The sequence below is a fragment of the Pelophylax lessonae genome (assembly GCF_965119305.1).
Source record: "Pelophylax lessonae genome assembly, chromosome: 3".
NCBI classification, from domain to species: Eukaryota; Metazoa; Chordata; class Amphibia; order Anura; family Ranidae; genus Pelophylax; species Pelophylax lessonae.
The window spans coordinates 185,910,382-185,928,608 of NC_138770.1; the positions used below are offsets into that span (position 1 = coordinate 185,910,382).

The 18,227-nt window shown below is 45.8% G+C and overlaps 1 protein-coding gene across 1 annotated transcript in view; it reads left to right on the forward strand.

The window, feature by feature from the left end:
• RASA2 (RAS p21 protein activator 2) overlaps positions 1–18,227 on the forward strand; it is a 451,771-nt gene that overhangs the window by 232,849 nt on the left and 200,695 nt on the right. The window contains exon 9 of the mRNA XM_082249978.1: positions 14,776–14,877. Within this exon, the coding sequence (XP_082106104.1) occupies positions 14,776–14,877 (102 nt within the window). The remainder of the gene's footprint in view (positions 1–14,775; positions 14,878–18,227) is intronic.

The window sequence follows — 18,227 nt, forward strand, 5'->3', positions numbered from 1 at the left end:
GCAGTGTGTTTTGGATCATTGTCCATCTGTACTGTGAAGTGCCGTCCAATCAACTTCAGCATTTGACCGTATATCTCTAAATACTGTAGAATTCATCCGGCTGCTTCTGTCACATCATCAATAAACACTAATGACCTAGTGCCACTGGAAGCCATGCATGCCCATGCCATCACACTGCCTCCACCATGTTTTACAGATGATGTGTGCTTTGGATCATGAGCTGTTCCAAGCCTTCTCCACACTTCATTCTTCCCGTCATTCTGATACAGATTAATCTTAGTTTCACCTGTCCAAAGAATGCTTTTCCAGAACTGGTCTGGCTTTTTTAGATGTTTTTTGGCAGAGTCTAATCTGGCTTTTTCTCTTACGTCATCCGACAGTCGCCGCCCACTCATACAGTCTTCACCAATGGGTATTGACTTCCTCTCCGCAGGAGTAGCTAGGCATAAGACTTGTTAAGAACAAAGCATTTACATAGTCACACCCATGGGGGCTGTCCCACTGGTCCAATACCCCCCTGCAATAGCCATCCCAACAAGTTTGTCTTCTGCCTAGTTCAGGAGTAGATAGGTTTCCCTGTGCTGTGGCTACAGTCTCAGCCTTCTTCTTTTTTATGATTTTATTTTCTGCAAATGTCTTTTCTTTGCATTGCTAGCTGTTTTATTTTGTCAGCGTTAGTTAGTCGGATCTTCGGATGAAGACGACGTTTGCGGAGCTGGGAATCGGACAGGTCGTCCTGGTTCTCCAGGACAGAGGGTCAGATGGAATCCCAGCCCGCCATCGAGCGTTTTGCAGGCTATGTGTTCGCCCTGGCCTCGCAAATGACCCATCCCTGTTCGGGGATGCAGCCTGTGAGGTGGCTACCTGGACACATTCACGGTTCGTCCGTGTACTGCTGGTGTCCTGCGTTTTCTGGCTGATGGCACTCCCCTGCCATCTGAGGGCGGGCGGTTTCCCGTTGATATGAGGCACCCCATACCATCGAGCACAGGTAAGTACACTCTGTGTGGGGCCTCTGTCTGGGGTCAGCAGTCCTGTGTGTCTGTGGTGTCCCCTATGTCTGTGCGTTTTGGGCTCCCTGATCCCGGTCCCTGCGGGGGTTTTTTCACTCACAGCCAGCGCTGTGTGGATTTTTGGGGGTCCCTCTCCTGTGTCACTTTAGGGTGCTTGGAGGTACAGACACGTGCGGTGACCGATGCGGGGTTAAAAACCGCCGGTCCGCCATTTTAGGTGTGGGCAGCATGTCTGGCTTCACTATGGGCGCTTATACAGCATGGTATGTAGTGTATTTTGGCGCCTTGTGGCGCCATCTTGTGTGTGGCAAACGATCGTTCCTAACACATGTCGGCGGCCATTTTGCCAAAGCCTCCCATTACTTTACATAGGCATCCATTTTTCCTTAGCCTGCAGCCTCAGTTCAGTCTCTTGCGGTGACATCACTTCCTTCCTTTCACTCAGGAGCAACCGACTGCGGTGGTAACACACTTGTGGGGCTCTGTTCTGCTGTCCTTCTTTTCCTCCCTTGTGCAATCTTCCTGGCTTCAGTTTGTCCCTGCGGGGAGTCTGTGTTTACAGTCATTGTAGCGGTGTGCTGCAGGGGTCCGCGGAGCGCTTAAAGGGCCAGTACCTTACAAAAAAAAAAAATGAAAACTTTTTTGCAATGGAATACCAGGACAGCAAATTCCCTCCAGCTTTGGTGGGGGATTCAAGTTCCTCTGAATCCTCTGCCCTGACTAATTTGGCTGCTGTAGTGGCGACTTTGGTGTCCAAAATGGATGTGCTGATGACTGAACGTGCTGCTAGAAAAAGGCCTAGGATTTCTTTTTCTTCTGATTCTGAATGTGACATTGTTGCTGTTGGTAGTGTGCCCCTTTTAGGGTCTCGCTCTTCTCAGGACCCGCAAGAGTCTGAGTGGGAGGCGGAGGTTGCAGGGGTGGATGAATCCCCCCCTGGGACGCCCGAGGAACGCGCAGCTATGGATGCACTGATTCTTGCCATAAAAGAAACACTACATTTAGAGGATGAGCCCGATCCTCCCGGGCATTGTGTCCTCTTTTGGTATACACAGGACCCGCAAGATGGCGCAGGTTTTTCCTTGCCCCGCTGAGTTTCATCACACAGTGAATGAGCAATGGCGCAATTTGAAACACACCTTCACGGTGCCTAAAAAGTTTCAACTTCTCTACCCTTTTGCGTCTACTACGGTTTCACGCTGGTGTGTGGCTCCTCTAGTGGATCACACTGGAGCCAGATTGAACAAGGCTACTCTGGTTCCCACCAAAGATTCTCCGGTATTCAGGGATCCTACGGATAGGAGGCTGGAATCTCTTGCCCGCCATGCTTACGTGGTGGCGGGTTCCATGCTAAAACCTATTTTTGCCTCTGTTATGGTGGCTCAGGCTGTGGCGGATTGGACTAAGGGGCTCAGACGCACCCTCGTGGCTGATTCTGCCACTCCCACTACCGTGGAGATGGTGGACCAGATTTATCAAGGGGTCATGTATTTGTGCGATGCGGCCTTAAATGAGGCCCCATTGGCTGCGCGCCTGTCTAGTGTCGCGGTGATTAACCGTCGACTGATATGGTTGAAAAGCTGGTCGGCTGACCAGAAATCCAGGAAGACGGTGGCTGATATTCCCTATGCGGGGTCTCGCCTTTTGGAGACTCCCTGGATGACTTGGTAAAGGAGTCACTGGGGGCAAGAGCACTCTGCTGCCCCAGAATCCTAAGGGTAAGTTCTTCTGTGGCAAGCGGGGTCCCGCCTTTAAACCTAATTAGGAGTCCTTTCGTGCCTTCAAGGCACAGAACAAGGGAAAACCCTTCAAGGGCCAGGGTGGCCAGAGAAAGCCCTGGGCCGGCAAATAAAAATCCGGCCAAGCTGGTGCGGCGGCTCAGTCCGCCTCTGCCTGAAGGGGCGCCATCACCCATTTCAGGGGTGGAGGGACGTTTTCGCGGTTTCCTCCAACCTTGGCTGCTCCGAATTCCGGACAGGTGGGTTCAGGAAATCATTAGATCGGGGTACAAGATCAAATTTCTTTCACGGCCGGCAGACAGATTCTTTCCCTCAAATCTTAATTTGACCCCAGGGCGGTTACAAGACCTGCATCAAGCGGTACAGGATCTCCTCGCCTAGGGGGTGATCGTCCCAGTGCCTCATCAGGACAGGTTTCGGGTGTTCTACTCAAATCTGTTCACTGTGCCCAGAAAGGAGGGCAAAGTGCGTCCGATTCTGGACTGAACCGTTTCGTGCGCGTTCGAAAGTTCCGCATGGAATTGCTCCGCTCGATGGTGGCCTCCCTGAGTCCGGGAGAATTCCTGGCCTCTATCGACCTGAAGGATGCGTATCTGCACATCCCCATTTTCGAGGGTCATCAGAGGTGGATCATTATCAGTTTGTGGCGTTACCTTTTGGTCTCGCTTCGGCACCAAGGGTCTTTACCAAAGTGTTGGCGCCTGTTGCGGGCTCAGGGCATTGCGGTCTTGGGATATGTGGACGATCTCCTGTTAGGTCGAGTGCCAGTCAGAGCCTGCTGCGCGATCTGTCCACCACGGTCCAGCCGCTCCAGGAGTTCTGTTGGACCATCAACGTTCAGAAGTCGACCCTGTCTCCTTCGGTTCGTCTCTCATATTTGGGAATGGTTCTGGACTCTGCTCAAGCAAAGGTGTTCTTACCGGAGGACAAGCTCCGGACCCTGCAATCCGAGATCAGGTCCCTCAGGGACAACAAATTCTCGTCACTCAGGACCTGTATGCGGTCCCTGGGGTTGATGGTATCAGTCTTCAAGGCGATACCATTTGCACAGTTTCACACGCGATCTTTCCAAGTGGAGATCCAGGCCAGGTGGGACAGACTACCTCAGTCCTTGGACCTGAGAGTGTCTCTGAGTCGTCAAACCAGAATGGATCTCTTGTGGTGGCTTCAGTCCCCGGCTGTGTCGGATGGAAAATCCTCCCGGCCGATTCTGTGGACGGTGATAACCACAGATGCCAGCCTGTCGGGCTGGGGTGGCGTCCTGGGCAACCTGTCTGACCAGGGCACTTGGTCGGAGGAGGAATCCTCCTTTCCTATAAACGTTTTGGAATTAAGAGCAATCAGGCTGTGCCTGCTCCACTGGTCGAATCGTCTTCAGGGCCGTCCTGTACGGGTGCAGACGGACAATGCAACTGCGGTGGCTTACATCAACCACCAAGGGGGCACCAGGAGTGCCCGGGCGGCCCAGGAAGTGACCGGTATTCTGTCTTGGGCCGAGACTCATGTCCCGGCGATATCGGCAGTTCACATTCCGAGTGTAGAGAATTGGCAGGCTGATTATCTGAGCCGCCAGACCCTGGACCAGGGGGAATGGTCCCTGCTCCCGGAGGGGTTTCAAATGCTGTGTGCGAGATGGGGATTCCCGGATGTGGATGTGTTTACGCCTCGGCTAAACAACAAGGTGAAAAGGTTCGTGGCAAGAACGCGCGATCCTCTGGCAGACGCCGCGGGTGCGCTGGTGGTGCCTTGGCATCAGTATAGTCTGATATATGCCTTTCCTCCGATTCAGTTGTTGTCCAGGTTCCTTCGCAGGTTGGCCTCGGAACCAACATTGGTGATTCTGGTGGCGCTGGACTGGCCACATCGGTCGTGGTACGTGGACATCGTTCACCTGGCTGTCAAGCCTCCGTGGCGGCTGCCAATACGGGAAGATCTACTGTCTCAGGGACCGATCTTCCATCCTGCTTTACAGTCGCTGGCTTTAACGGCATGGCTGTTGAAAGCCAGGTCCTGAGAGATAGGAGTCTCTCCTCAGAGGTCATTCCTACTTTAATCAAGGCTAGAAAAGCCTTGTCTAGTAAGGTTTATTACCGTACATGGAAAGCTTATTTTGCCTGGTGTGAGTCCAGGGGCTTCTCTCCTCGTTCTTACTTGGTGGCGAGAGTGCTGGCTTTCCTTCAGTCTGGTGTGGACCTGCGCCTTGCGTTGCCCACGATTAAGGGCCAGGTATCTGCACTGGCTGTTCTTTTTCAGCGCCCTGTGGCGCTGAATTCTTTGATTCGCACCTTCATTCAAGGTGTGTGCGTCACTTGGCCCCTCCTAGAAGGGAGCCCCTACCTCCATGGGACTTGAACTTGGTTCTGTCCGTGTTACAACGTTCCCCGTTTGAAAACATCAGGGAAATTTCGTTACCTCTGTCTAGAAAGGCTGCCTTTCTGGTGGCGATCACTTCGGCTCGCAGAGTGTTGGAATTGGCGGCGTTGTCCTGCCGCTCCCCTTACCTGGTGGTTCATAGGGATAAGGTGGTCTTGCGACCTAACCCGTCCTTTCTTCCAAAGGGGGTTTCGGATTTTCACCTTAATGAGGACATTGTTTTGCCTTCGCTCTGTGCGAATCCTAAGCATCCTTAGGAGGTGGCCTTGCATTCCTTGGATGTTGTCAGGGCGATCAGGGTTTACCTGTCGTCGATTGAATCCTTTCGAAAATCGGATTCTCTTTGTCCTTCCGGAGGGACCTCGAAAGGGTATGGCTGCGTCTGCGGCGACCATTTCAAAATGGATCAGACAGACAATTGTTCGGGCCTATTCGTTGAAGGAGTGGGTACCGCCCTTCCCTGTCAAGGGCGGTGAGTACGTCCTGGGCCCTCCGGCATCAGGCTTCGGTGGCCCAGGTGTGCAAGGCTGCGACTTGGTCGTCAGTGCACACTTTTTCCAAGTTCTACAAAATTGATGTTCTGGCTTCAGCTGATGCCTCCTTTGGCCGCAAAGTACCTTAGGGGACTCTGTTTTTTTGCGGGTCCCTTGCTGTTGGGGTTGTTTACCCCCTTGGTTATTTGCTTTCCTGGGTTGTTGCTCCTGTTGAGCTTTTTTGTTGCCCAGGAGATTCCCTTGCTGTTCATGTAAGGTTCCTTTCTCTGATGTGGGTACTGCGTTGCCTTTCTGACGGTTGCGTTGCCCACCCCTCATGTCTACACTGCTTTGGGACATCCCCATTGGTGAAGACTGTATGAGTGGGTGGCGACTGTCGGAGGACGTAAGAGAAAACTGAATTTTTGTAAAATTTTACCGTAAAACTCCTTTCTCTGAGTCTTCTGACAGTCGCCGCCCTCGCCCCTCTTTTGGGGTTCTTATACACTTAACTGCTTGCTACCAAACTGAGTTTGGATGGCTATTGCAGGGGGTATTAGACCAGTGGGACAGCCCCCATGGGTGTGACTATGTAAATGCTTTGTTCTTAACAAGTCTTATGCCTAGCTACTCCTGCGGAAAGGAAGTCAATGCCCATTGGTGAAGACTGTATGAGTGGGCGGTGACTGTCGGAGGACTCAGGAATTTTACGGTAAGATTTTACAAAAATTCAGTTTTTTTTTTATTCTTAAGGCTTATGAATGGTTTGCACCTTGTGGTAAACCCTCTGTATTTGCTCTCGTGAAGTCTTCTCTTGATTGTAGACTTTGACAATGATACGTTCACCTCCTGGAGTGTGTCCTTCACTTGTCTGGATGTTGTGAATGGGTTTTTCTTTACTATAGAGAGGATCCTGCTGTTGTCTTCTGCTGACTTTCAGGCTTTTTTGTGTTGCTGAGCTCACCAGTCCGTTCTTTCTCCAGAATTTACCAAACTGTTGATTTGGCCACTCCTAATGTTGCTGCTATCAGTCTGATGGATTTGTTTCGTTTTTAAAGCCGGTTTCACTTGCATGAACAGCTTCTTTGAACGCATGATATAGGTTCACAGTAGTAGGTTCCAAATCCAATTACCACACTTAAAATCAACTCCAGACTTTTTACCTGCTTAATTGATGAAGAAATAATGGAGTAGCCCACACCTGGCCATGAAACCGCTTTTGATTCATTTGCCCAATTACCTTTGGTCCCTTGAAAAAAGGGGGGGGGTGGCTATTAAGAGCTGTTATTCCTAAACCTTTCCTCTGATTTGGATGTACATACCCTCAAATTAAACCTGAGAGTGTGCACTTTCAGCCCACATCCATAATATAGCACTATGGCTTAAATCTGTTTTGGTAAATCCCTGAAACAATCTCAAATTGTACCGGTGTCCAAACATATATGGACCTAACTGTACATATAAACAAACAAATGACTTTAACATATAAATTAAATAGTGGGTGATACCAATAAAACCATATACATAGCTATATCTCTATCTTTATATCTCTAGCTAAATCTATCCCATCAAGTGTTCAAAACCCCAAAAAGTGAAAATTCTTAAATACAGCTTGTGCGAAGACACATAAAGACTCTTCTCTCATAACAAAGTCCATATGAAAGATAATCCACAATATTAGTTGTAAAATCCCAAATCTTTGTGCATGTGTCCTAATACTTCAGTGTCTTACAACACCAACATCCCAGTGTGCCACTCCAAAACACCAGTGTTATTCAGGTGTGCACTCACAAATTCCGATGGATCTCTGTGTTCAAGAGGTCAAATACAGCATAAAATCAAAAGCTTCCCTGGACTCCTCAACAGCAGCCAAATTGACTTCTCAGCACTGCTCTGGGTATAATATTACTCATGGAGAGAGATAAAGAAATCTCAGTGCTCACTGAGTGAAAATCATTCAAACAGACGAACACTCATATGCATGTCTGCCAACGTCGGGGCATGCTCCTATATGAAAACGGTTGGTGTCCAGGGGTATTTCCTCCCAGATCTGGACCAGGGCATCACTGAGCTCCTAAACCGACTATGATGCAACCTGGCGGTGTCGGATGGATCAAAACATAATGTCCCAAAGGTGTTCTATTGGATTTAGGCCAGGCGAGCTTGGGGGCCATTTAATGGTTCAATTCCTTCAACCTCCAGGAACTGGCTGCATACGCTCGCCACTTGAGACTGGTAAATGTTGTGCGCCAGGAGAAACCCAGGACCCACTGCTCCAGCAATAGGGTCCGACAATGGGTCTAAGGAATTCATCCCGATACCTTATGGCAGTCAGGGTGCCATTGTCTAGCCTGTAGAGGTCTGTGTGTCCCTCCATGGATATGCCTTTCCAGACCATCACTGACCCATCACCAAACCGGTCATGCTGAGCGATGTTACAGGCGGCATTCCATTCTCTACTGCTTCTCCAGACCATTTCACGTCTGTCACGTGCTCAGGGTGAACCTGCTCTCATCTGTGAAAAGCACAGGGCACCAGGGGAGGACCTGCCAATTCTGGTGTTCAATGGCAAATGCCAATCAAGCTCCACAGTGCTGGGCAGTGGGCACAGGGCCCACTAAAGGATGTCGAGCCCTCAGACCACCCTCATGAAGTCTGTTTCTGATTGTTTGGTCAGAGTTATTCACATTAGTGGCCTGCTGGAGGTCATTTTGTAGAGCTCTGGCAGTGCTCATCCTGTTCCTCCTTGCACAAAGAAGCAAATACTGGTTCTGCTGATCAGTCAAGGACCTTCTTCTGCCCTTTCCAGCTCTCCTAAAGTAACTGCCTGTCTCATGGAATCTCCTCTATGCTCTTACTGTGGTGGGAGACACCGCAAACCTTCTGGCAATGGCACATATTGATGTGCTATCCTGAAGGAGTTGGACTGCCTGTGCAACCTCTATAGGGTCCAGGTATTGTCTCATGCTACCAGTACCAGTATGTGTGTGTGTATGTATGTATGTATATATAAATATATATATATATATATATATATATATATATATATATATATATCCGAGAGAGGGATTGCTGCACTTAAAATTGTGTTTCAAAAAAATTAAATCATACAAAAAAGTAGTAGTAGTGCTCCATGACAGTTTCGGGCTGCACAGATAACATTTCTGAGATGTGTTCTACTCCGAGAGGTCGTTTTCTGTGCCGCCCAAAACAGTCATGGAACACTACTACTTTTTTGTATGATTTTATTTATTTTCAAGTGTAGCAATTCCTCTCCTTTTCTATATATGGCCTGTGGGATGGCCCGATTGCTTGGCCCTTCAACTCATTTATGGTGTTGCACATCACTGCATATGTACTCTTTATAAGGGGTGTTATTGGTATCATCCATTATATACTTTACATTTGAAAGTAACTATTTGTTTATACGTATATAATAAAATATATTTGGTTAGGTGAGGATCACTTGTTCTATAATATGGAGCGCTGCACACTGGAGCGCTGTCGGTGAATTTACAAGGGTGTTAGCTGCTCTAAAATTGAACATTAGTGATTCATTAGAGCAGTGAGGATAGTTTCACTTTTTAGTTTTATACTTGCACTGCTTATATTTAAATAAAAAAAAGTATTCTATTCACCTTTTCAGTAAAAAAAAAACAAAAGGTAAACAAACACTGTAGATCCCCCCCCCTCCCATTTCTACTGTACTTACCTTAATGAATGCTGAGCTGTTAGTAAACCGAATCCTATCAAACATTTAAACTGAGAAAATATACAATTTTAAGAAAAAAATGATAATTTTTGAATTTATGGCAGCAACACATCCCAAAAGTGTTGGGACAGGGCCATGGTTTACCATGGCGTAGCATCCCCTCTTCTTTTAACACAAATGTCTAGGAACTGAGGAGACCAGTTGCTGGAGTTTTGGGAGTGGAATATTGTCCGTCCCATTTTTGCCTGATATAGGACTCTAACTGCTCAACAGTCCTGGGTCTTCTTTGTTTTATTATTTGATTCAAGATGCGCCAACTATTTTAATTTGATGCAGGCCGGTTGGTTAAGTACCCTGACTCTTCTACTAAGAAGCCATGCTGTTGTCATAGATGCAGTATGCAGTTTAGCATTGTCCTGCTGGAATATGCAAGGCCTTCCCTGAAAAAGACATCTGGATGGGAGCAAATGCTGCTCCAAAACCTGGATATATCTTTCATTGATGGTGCTTTTCCGGATATGAAAGCTGCCCACTCCATATATACACGAATCCACCCCCATACTATCAGATACAGGCCTTTGAATTTAGCGCTGATAGAAATCCAGAAGGTCCCTCTCCTCTTTATTCTGGAGAATGTGGCGCCCATGTTTGCCAAAAATGTCACATTTCATTTCGTCTGACCACAGAACAGTTTTCCACTTTGCAACAGACCCTTTTAAATGACATTTGGCCCAAAGAAGACTGCTGAGTTTCTGGATGCATGATAGAGCTTTAACTTTCATAGAATGGCCAACTGTGTTTATACTATAGACGTTGATTTTTGGAAGTATTCCTGAGCCCATGCAGTGATGTTCATCACAGAATCATCCCTGTTTTTATTGCAATGCTGTCTGATGGCCTGAAGATCACGGGGATTCAATATTGCGTTTTTGGCCTTGTCCATTATGCACAGAAATATCTCAAGATTCTTTGACTCTTTTGATGTAATGTTCTGCAGGTAATGATATATTCATAAGTCATTGCACTTTTACATTGAGGAACATTATTCTGAAATTGTTTGCAAATTAGATGCAGCTTTTCACAGGTTGATGAACCTCTGCCCATGTGTACTTCTGAGATGCTGACTCTTTTCAACTGAATTAGTTGCAAAATGTTTTTCCAACTCTTCCTTGTTACTACCACTTTGCCATCTTTTTGTTGCCCTCTCCTGTATATTTTATTGGTTTAAACATATATTTTCTATTTTCAATTGTGAACAAAATATGGGTTTGAGATTTGCAAATCATTGCATTCTGTTTAGGTAGATTTTACACAGCATCCCAATTTTTTTGGAATTGGGGTTTTATGTCTGCCTGGAGTTTAGTTATTAAAGCTGAAGTTTAACTTGACAAGTCATTGTTTTATATAATTTCTGAGCTTTCGATATGAGCACTTTTCAATAACTAACAAACTATTAAATGGTAGTCAAATGCACATTTCTGAAGGAATATTCTTTTACAAGGCACACGGTTTTCCCTTGGAACTTCTAATTGTTCAGTTAGCACAAGCTGGCTTTTTTTTATTTTTTTATCTCCCCTATGTTTTTCAATCTATTATATCTCAACTCTAAAAGAACACTCTTATTTATTGTAGTTACATTACATACAGCTTGCAAAAGTACCTGACTTTGACAAAATGTTTTAAATCTTTTGTACAACAGCATTCTCTGTGTGATAGAGATTGGCAGCACTATTTGCAATTTGGATCTTTCTTTGGTGCGAATGTGCTAACAAGATCAATGCTGACTGTAAAGTGACCGAGATGAGCTTAAGGCCTCATGCACGCTCCTCTTAAAACCCACTAGTTCTGGATTTTTTTTCCAGACAGAAAACACCCCTGCCAAAAACTGCTGAGAACAGCCTATGTGTGCATGAACATATAGAGGATAACATGCTGGGGAGATTATTGGCTGCAAAAAAAGCATCTGAAGCCAAAAACAGTGCTGTAAACCATCCAGTGTGCATGAGGCCTAATAGTCCGCTGCTGCTCCTTCGATTTTTGGTCATAGCCTGGGGGCAGGGATTTGAGCAAGCTGTATTCCTCAAGGAGATCCTGTCATATCCAAAAACATATCCAAACAGCAGGTCCCTGGAAAAGAAGTGGTATTCTACTTCTCTCTCCAGGTGCCAGTGCCTCCTATCCTTCCATTCCAGCATTGCAGCCTATCCAGTGACCCTTTCGAATCACTTTGGAAACACTTCCGGGAGTGTCCGATGCCCATGGTTCCTACTTCAAGCTTTGACTCCTCTTTCAATCCCTATGTAACTTCTGGGTCCTATAATCAGGCACCCAACACCCAGGGGCAGCAGCACTGGAATGAAGGGAAGGTAGGAGACACAGGCTTCCTTAGAGGTAAGTATAATTCCTTTTTTTGTGTTTAGGGACATATCAGGGTCTCTAACTGCAGTCTAGTTAGAGGTTTGGAGAGGAAGAGTTTCAGGAGGAGAGTCAGATCCCTGCTTGCAGGCAGCAAGGTATTATGGGATATGTAGTCCTTAGAAGTTCAAAGTTCACAAGGCATCCAGGAGGTTGTGGAAAGAGATGACCAGCAGACAGGCAGCACTCAACATGAAAGGATATTTTTCAAGTAAGCTTATATCTGACTGCCAAAATTAACTATTTGTATTGTTATTACAATGCTGAAAGTGTATGCTGTGACCATAGAAATCCTTTAATCGCATTGGTTGCCAAACATTGGCCAGATGGTATATAGATAATTGCCTCACACCATCCAAACCTATGGCCTTGCCATTGCTGCTTGTTATATCTGCAGGAATCGGTGGCTTGCATAATGATTGCACTTTCACCAATGATTTAGTCACGTTTGCTTACACTCTACAGAGATCAGCCATATTGTATCTTTTTTTTTTTTTTTGCTCAATCCTTGTCAGTATTCTAATTATGCATGATCCTTATGCATCATTCTTCTTGTCCTTTTTATGGTGTATATGCTGTTATTGCAGACAAGCGCTGGAGGGTAAGCAGTGACAGCAGCATGTGTCTGCAGTTTTCATGTGTGTCTTTTCCTTTACTGCTATAGAGGTGATTCTAATTGTGTGTGATACCTGTAGCAGCAAAGGGATTTCCTCTTTTTTTTCCCTGAAGATTGCTCTTTACCAATGAGTATAAGCAGGTTAACTGCATGTTTTTTATTTAGTATAGTGTGAGACTAATTTTTTTTTTAGGGTGGTGTGTGTGCTTTGTGTGTGTAGTGTCTTGTGCTTTGACACGTAACTGATAAAAGTCTGTTTTGACTTGAGCATAATTGCCATTTTGGTTGTGTATCTTAAAACTGCTTTGTAATGTGATCATGGAAGCTTGGCAGTCACATCACATTTATTGAGCAATCTCTTGTTCTGAGGTATGCGTGGGTGCTTGTCACAAGGAAGCTTTATTGTGCATGCTAATATACACCAAGAATGTTCCTGACATTCAGTCTCTTGCTTCCTTATCAGTAAGGTACCAGTTACAGCTGAAAGTTATGTCTATTACATAGCTACTTGGGGAGAAGGTGGGTTGGGGGATCCTCCACTCCAACTTGTTTAACATTTTACACTCCAAATGTATCATCTATTTTAGTGCAGTGGTAATTTCACCACTGCATTTTTTTTTTTTTTTAAAGTTAGTTTTTTTAGCAACATTATCCCTGTTGAGTATTGTTAATCATTTTATTATATATACCTTTTAAAGGGATCACATGGTCACTTTACCTGCAATATTTTTCCCTATTGTTTTGGTTAAAAGTATTTATAGTTTTAAATGCTGTCTATCGTTTGCAAAAAAAAAAAAGATAAATGCACATATTTATTGCAGAAAACAATTGACTTTTCTTTTTGTAAACGAGCCTGCAAAGCATTGCAGTTGTGACCAGTGGATTGTGGGTACAATGTGCACAATGGGTACAATGTGGGTACTCCTTCAGCTCTGTCTATACTGAGGTATGGATTTTCAGTTTGAAAGCTAGAAAAAGTTTCACTGGCCTAACAGTGCAGTGATCACTGCGCTTGTATTTCATTGAGAACTAAAAGTTCACCTGCCCGTGGTGGCATACATGACTTTTTTTTCAAGCATTCATTCACAGATCTCTCTAAATGAATGACAAAACAGTGCGGAAAGAGCCCCACACAGCTTTGCTGGTTTAAAATCTGCAAGGTGCACCCTGTCACAGGGAGGGCATTTTGGGTGGTGGGTTGTCTGCTTAGCATGATGTTACAACCTAAATGTGGATGTAATATGGTCTTAAAGTTAGACTTTGCTTTTAAATCCACTAATAACTGGGTAATTAGTTTTGGGTAGATACCAGTAGTTTTAGATTGCTGACCACTGCTAGCATAAAGCCAAGAAAAGTATGTTCTTGCATTTTTTGCAAGTGTGGTGGACTTGGGGAGTCCAACACACCCGAAGGTCTCAATCACACAGCTGTAGAGAGCTGTACACTGTGATAGTGTGTTCCTGCACCTGGAAGTTCTAGGTGTTTGCATACAGCCCTGACCAGTAGCCTGCACAAGTCAATAACAGGCTGACAGGCACCGCGGCTGTACGCGTGTGCTTAGATGTGTGGTTACATGCATACAGCTGCGGCCTCTGTCAGCCTGTTATTGATTTGTACAGGTTGTAGCTGTATGCAAACACCTGTGATTCTATGTGCAGAAATCACATTAGTTTGTACTCTTTATGGATGTATGAATGAGACCTAAGAACATTAAGTAGTTTGAGTAAGCCACCTAAAGGTTAAAAGTACTCAGCATATTTGCTAACGTTTGCCTTGCTGCTTTGTGTTTTCTTCTGCTAGTCCTTTTCGTAAGCCATTGGAGGTCCACCATTAAAAGATAACTCCAGTCAATTGGAAAATACATTTCCCCCCACCTTACTTTTTAAATGCTTGTAGAAAATGAGCATATTTCTGCTATGGTACCAACTAAACCTTGCACCGACCAGAAGATTTTTTATTTAGAAACAATATGCACACAGTAGACCTCATCTGATGTAATTACTGGTAATCAGCGCTTTTCCAAAAATCAGTAAATGGGAAATGCAGCATCTGATATTTAAGTTCACTGGTGACTTTATCCTGAGTGGAGTTCTCCAGTTGGGACCCTTGTTATAGCAGTATCTATCATTGTTCTGGTACCTGGATAGATGAAGTTCTGCACTTCCCAATAGCATTTGATTCCAGCAGCCTGTTTGGGATGCAACACTACCTCATTTGGAATGAACCAACGTCTGTGCGGCCCTCCTTATCTGGCCTAATATGTTACAATGCTTTTTTGCCTAACTCTAATAAGGTTTTATTATTAATCCAAAAATAGAGGTCTGTTTGGTCCTTGTTTTGAAGCTGTTTTTGTATGTATTAGTTTATCACAGATCCCATTAGCTGTAATAAGATGCAAATGGACATACATGTCACATAATGTTCACTTTTGCAGAGTGGATTTGTGGAACAATGGAAATCTTGCCCAAGATGTTTTTCTTGGAGAGGTCAAAACGTCAGTGAGTGTTTTAAGGAATGATTCAACCCACAAGGCATGGTATGTATCCCTTACTTTGACAGGACACCGTTGTCCCTAATCTGTATGCCTTTAACAGCACCTTCACAATGAATGCAGAATGATTTACATCACTGGCTAGTAGTCACATTCAACTGTGCTTGTTCTGTAATGTTGAAGATGTTTTGCTGTTTGTCCAACCCACTTCTTGAGTACTAATTTGTTTCAGGATCATATTCCAACTCTCTCTCTCTGTATAGGTATGTATGTATGTGTGTGTGTGTGTATGTATGTATGTATATATATATATATATATATATATAATATTTTCTGTGACTGTTACTGCATGTGTTCTGCTTCTCCTCTGGGAGCATTCAACATCATCTGTTTCCCACATATTATAGAGACAATTGAGTACTGTCCGTGATACTTTTTTTATTTGCACTAACATACAATTTTTCAGGACAAGCTTTCGGGGTATGTCCCCTTCATCAAGATCCAAGCAGTACTTTGAATGATCGGTTTACTGCACCTGAGCACTTTTACTTGGACGCATAATATCTAAGGACTGTTTTATCAATTTGTTGCAATACATATTGGTTTCCTATTTTTATAATTAAGAATTGTATTATTGTTTGCAACACATGGTTGTTTTTACATATTTTTATATTTATGTACACCATTAATATTGGTTCACACATTTTATGAAATGCTAGCGCTGTATTAATTTTTACTTCACACATTCCTTGGTGATTAGATTAAAGTGACGTATTTACCCAGGTGTATATAAATGCCAGGGTATTTTTCTGACAGCCTTTAGAATTGAAGAAGTTACTTGGGCAATCAAACACTTTGAGCCTAGGTTTACACTGGTCAGTGCAAAACACTGCATGTCATTTATATACACCTGGGTAACCCCGTTACCGTCATCTGCCCTGGAACTTGCTGACCAATTATCACAGACTCTGCAATTTGTATGCGATGCTAACCTGGACGTTCTTCCCCTCACGGCCAGAGCGTCAGTGGTAAGTGAGCTCATCAGACGTGCGATCTGACTAAAGACCTAGTCAGCTGACCAGGCTTCTAAGAAGCTTTTGGCGGATCTTCCTCTTCAGGGTGATCGCCTTTTTGGTTCCTCCTTGGATGACTTGATCAAGACGGTAACTGGGGGAAAGAGCACACTCCTTCCTCACTCGACTAAGGGTAAGTCTCCTTCGCGTAAGTGAGGTCCTTCCTTTACAGCCCAGAAGCATCTTTTTTACGTGCGACCATGTCGCAGAAAACCAAACCGACTTAGGGCGGAAAAGGATCTGGGAAACTGTGGGCTGGTAAGCCATAATCCTCTGCACCCAGCACCTCCAAGCAGACCCCTTCTGCCTGAAGGGGCGCCCCCACCCACTTCAGGGGTGGGGGGACGTCTCAGTTTCTTCCTGCATCCTTGGACCTCACTGTTGCACGACAGGTGGGTCCACGAGGTAATTCAGTCCGGGTACAAGATAGTTTCATTCCCGTCCGCCATATAGGTTTTTTCCCTCCAATCTTCAGCTGTCCCCAGACTGCCTTGGGGGGCTGCAGGAAGCGATTCGGGATATGTTGTCACAAGGCATGATTGTACCAGTTCCTTATCAGGAACGCTTTCGAGGATTCTATTCAAGCCTGTTTACCGTTCCAACGAAGGAGGGCAAATTGCATACGATCTTGGACCTCAAAACTCTGAACCGCTTTGTGCGCGTCCATAAATTTTGCATGCAGTCCCTGTGGTCAGTGGTGGCGTTCTTGCATCAGGGGGACCTGCTGGCCTCGATCGATATCATGGATGCCTATCTCCATGTCCCTATTTGCCAGGGTTATCAACGATTCCTCCACTTTGTGGTGGGCAAGGACCATTTTTAATTTGTGGAGTTACCGTTTGGTCTCGCCTCTGCTCCCAGCATCTTCACCAAGGTGTTAGCCCCTATCCTGGCTCTGCTACAACAGAGAGGAATAGTGATTCTGGGGTACCTGGATGATCATCTTCTCCGAGCGGACTCGTCCGGGACATTGGGACGGTATTTGGAGGTAACCATTCACACTCTAAAGCAGTTCGGTTGGAATCCCATCCTTCAGAAATCTGCCCTGGTTCCAACAACCAGACTGGCGTATCCAGGGATGATCCTAGATTCAGTTTCGGCAAAGTTATTTCTACCTCCTGTGAAGTTACAAAAGTTAAGGGAAGTGATTCTGTCACTGCTGGCTTGCGACCTGGTGTCTCTCAGGTCATCTATGCAGGTGCTGGGCCTGATGGTATCCTCCTTCGAGGCCATACCATATGCTCAGGCCCATACAAAACTTTTGCAACAAGAGATCCTTGTCAAATGTGAGTCCTCTATCCCTGGAAAGTCTGATTCGTTTGAGTCTGAGATCCAAGGACTCCCTGAATTGGTGGCTCAGCTCTCCGAATCTTCTCCACGGGAAATCCTTCCTTCCAGTATTCTGAACGGTGGTGACGACGGATGCCTGTCTGACCGGTTGGGGGGGGAGTGCTGGGCACCCTGAATGTTTAAGGGACCTAGAAATTGGAAGAGTCCAAGCTCCCGATCAACGTTCTGGAACTGAGAGCAATAAAGTTGAGCCTGTTCCACTGGACGGACAATCTCAAGGGGTGTTCTGTCCTAGTCCAGTCCGACAATGTCACGGCCGTGGCATATGTCCATCATCAGGGGGGCACCAGGAGTGCCTTGGCGGCTCTGGAGGTAGTCGAGATCCTGCGCTGGGCAGAGGACTACGTCCCAGCACTATACGCCATGTACATTCCCGGCATAGACAGTTGGCAGACAGACTACCTGTGTCCTCAAACCCTAGATCAGGGAGAGTGGTCCCGGCATCCACAGTTGTTTCACCAGCTGGGTCTCCGGTGGGGGGCCCAGGATGTGGACCTGTTCACCTCCAGACAAAACAGGAATGTTTCAAAGTTTGTGGCTCTGTCCAGAGATCCTCTGGCCGACGCAGTAGACACCCTGGTGGCTCCCTGGAGCCAGTACGGGCTAATCTAGGCGTTTCCTCCTAGATTATCTCATCTGCTACGCAGGGTCGAGTTGGAGGGGATTTCGGTAATTCTGGTGGCTCCCGATTTCGCCCCGAAGATCCTGGTACGCTGACGTGATTCAGCTGGAGGTCACAGGTCTGTGGACACTTCCTCTGTGGGAAGATCTTCTATCTCAGGGTCCGATCTGCCATCCTGCTTTACAGTCGCTGGCTTGGCTGTTGAGAGCAAGGTGTTAAAGGACAAGGGTCTGTCCGATTCTGTGATCCCCACCTTACTCAAGGCTAGGAAGTCCACTTCTCTGAAGATTTATCATCGTACGTGGAAAGCGTACATTGCTTGGTGCAAATCGCTGAAGCTGCATCCTAGA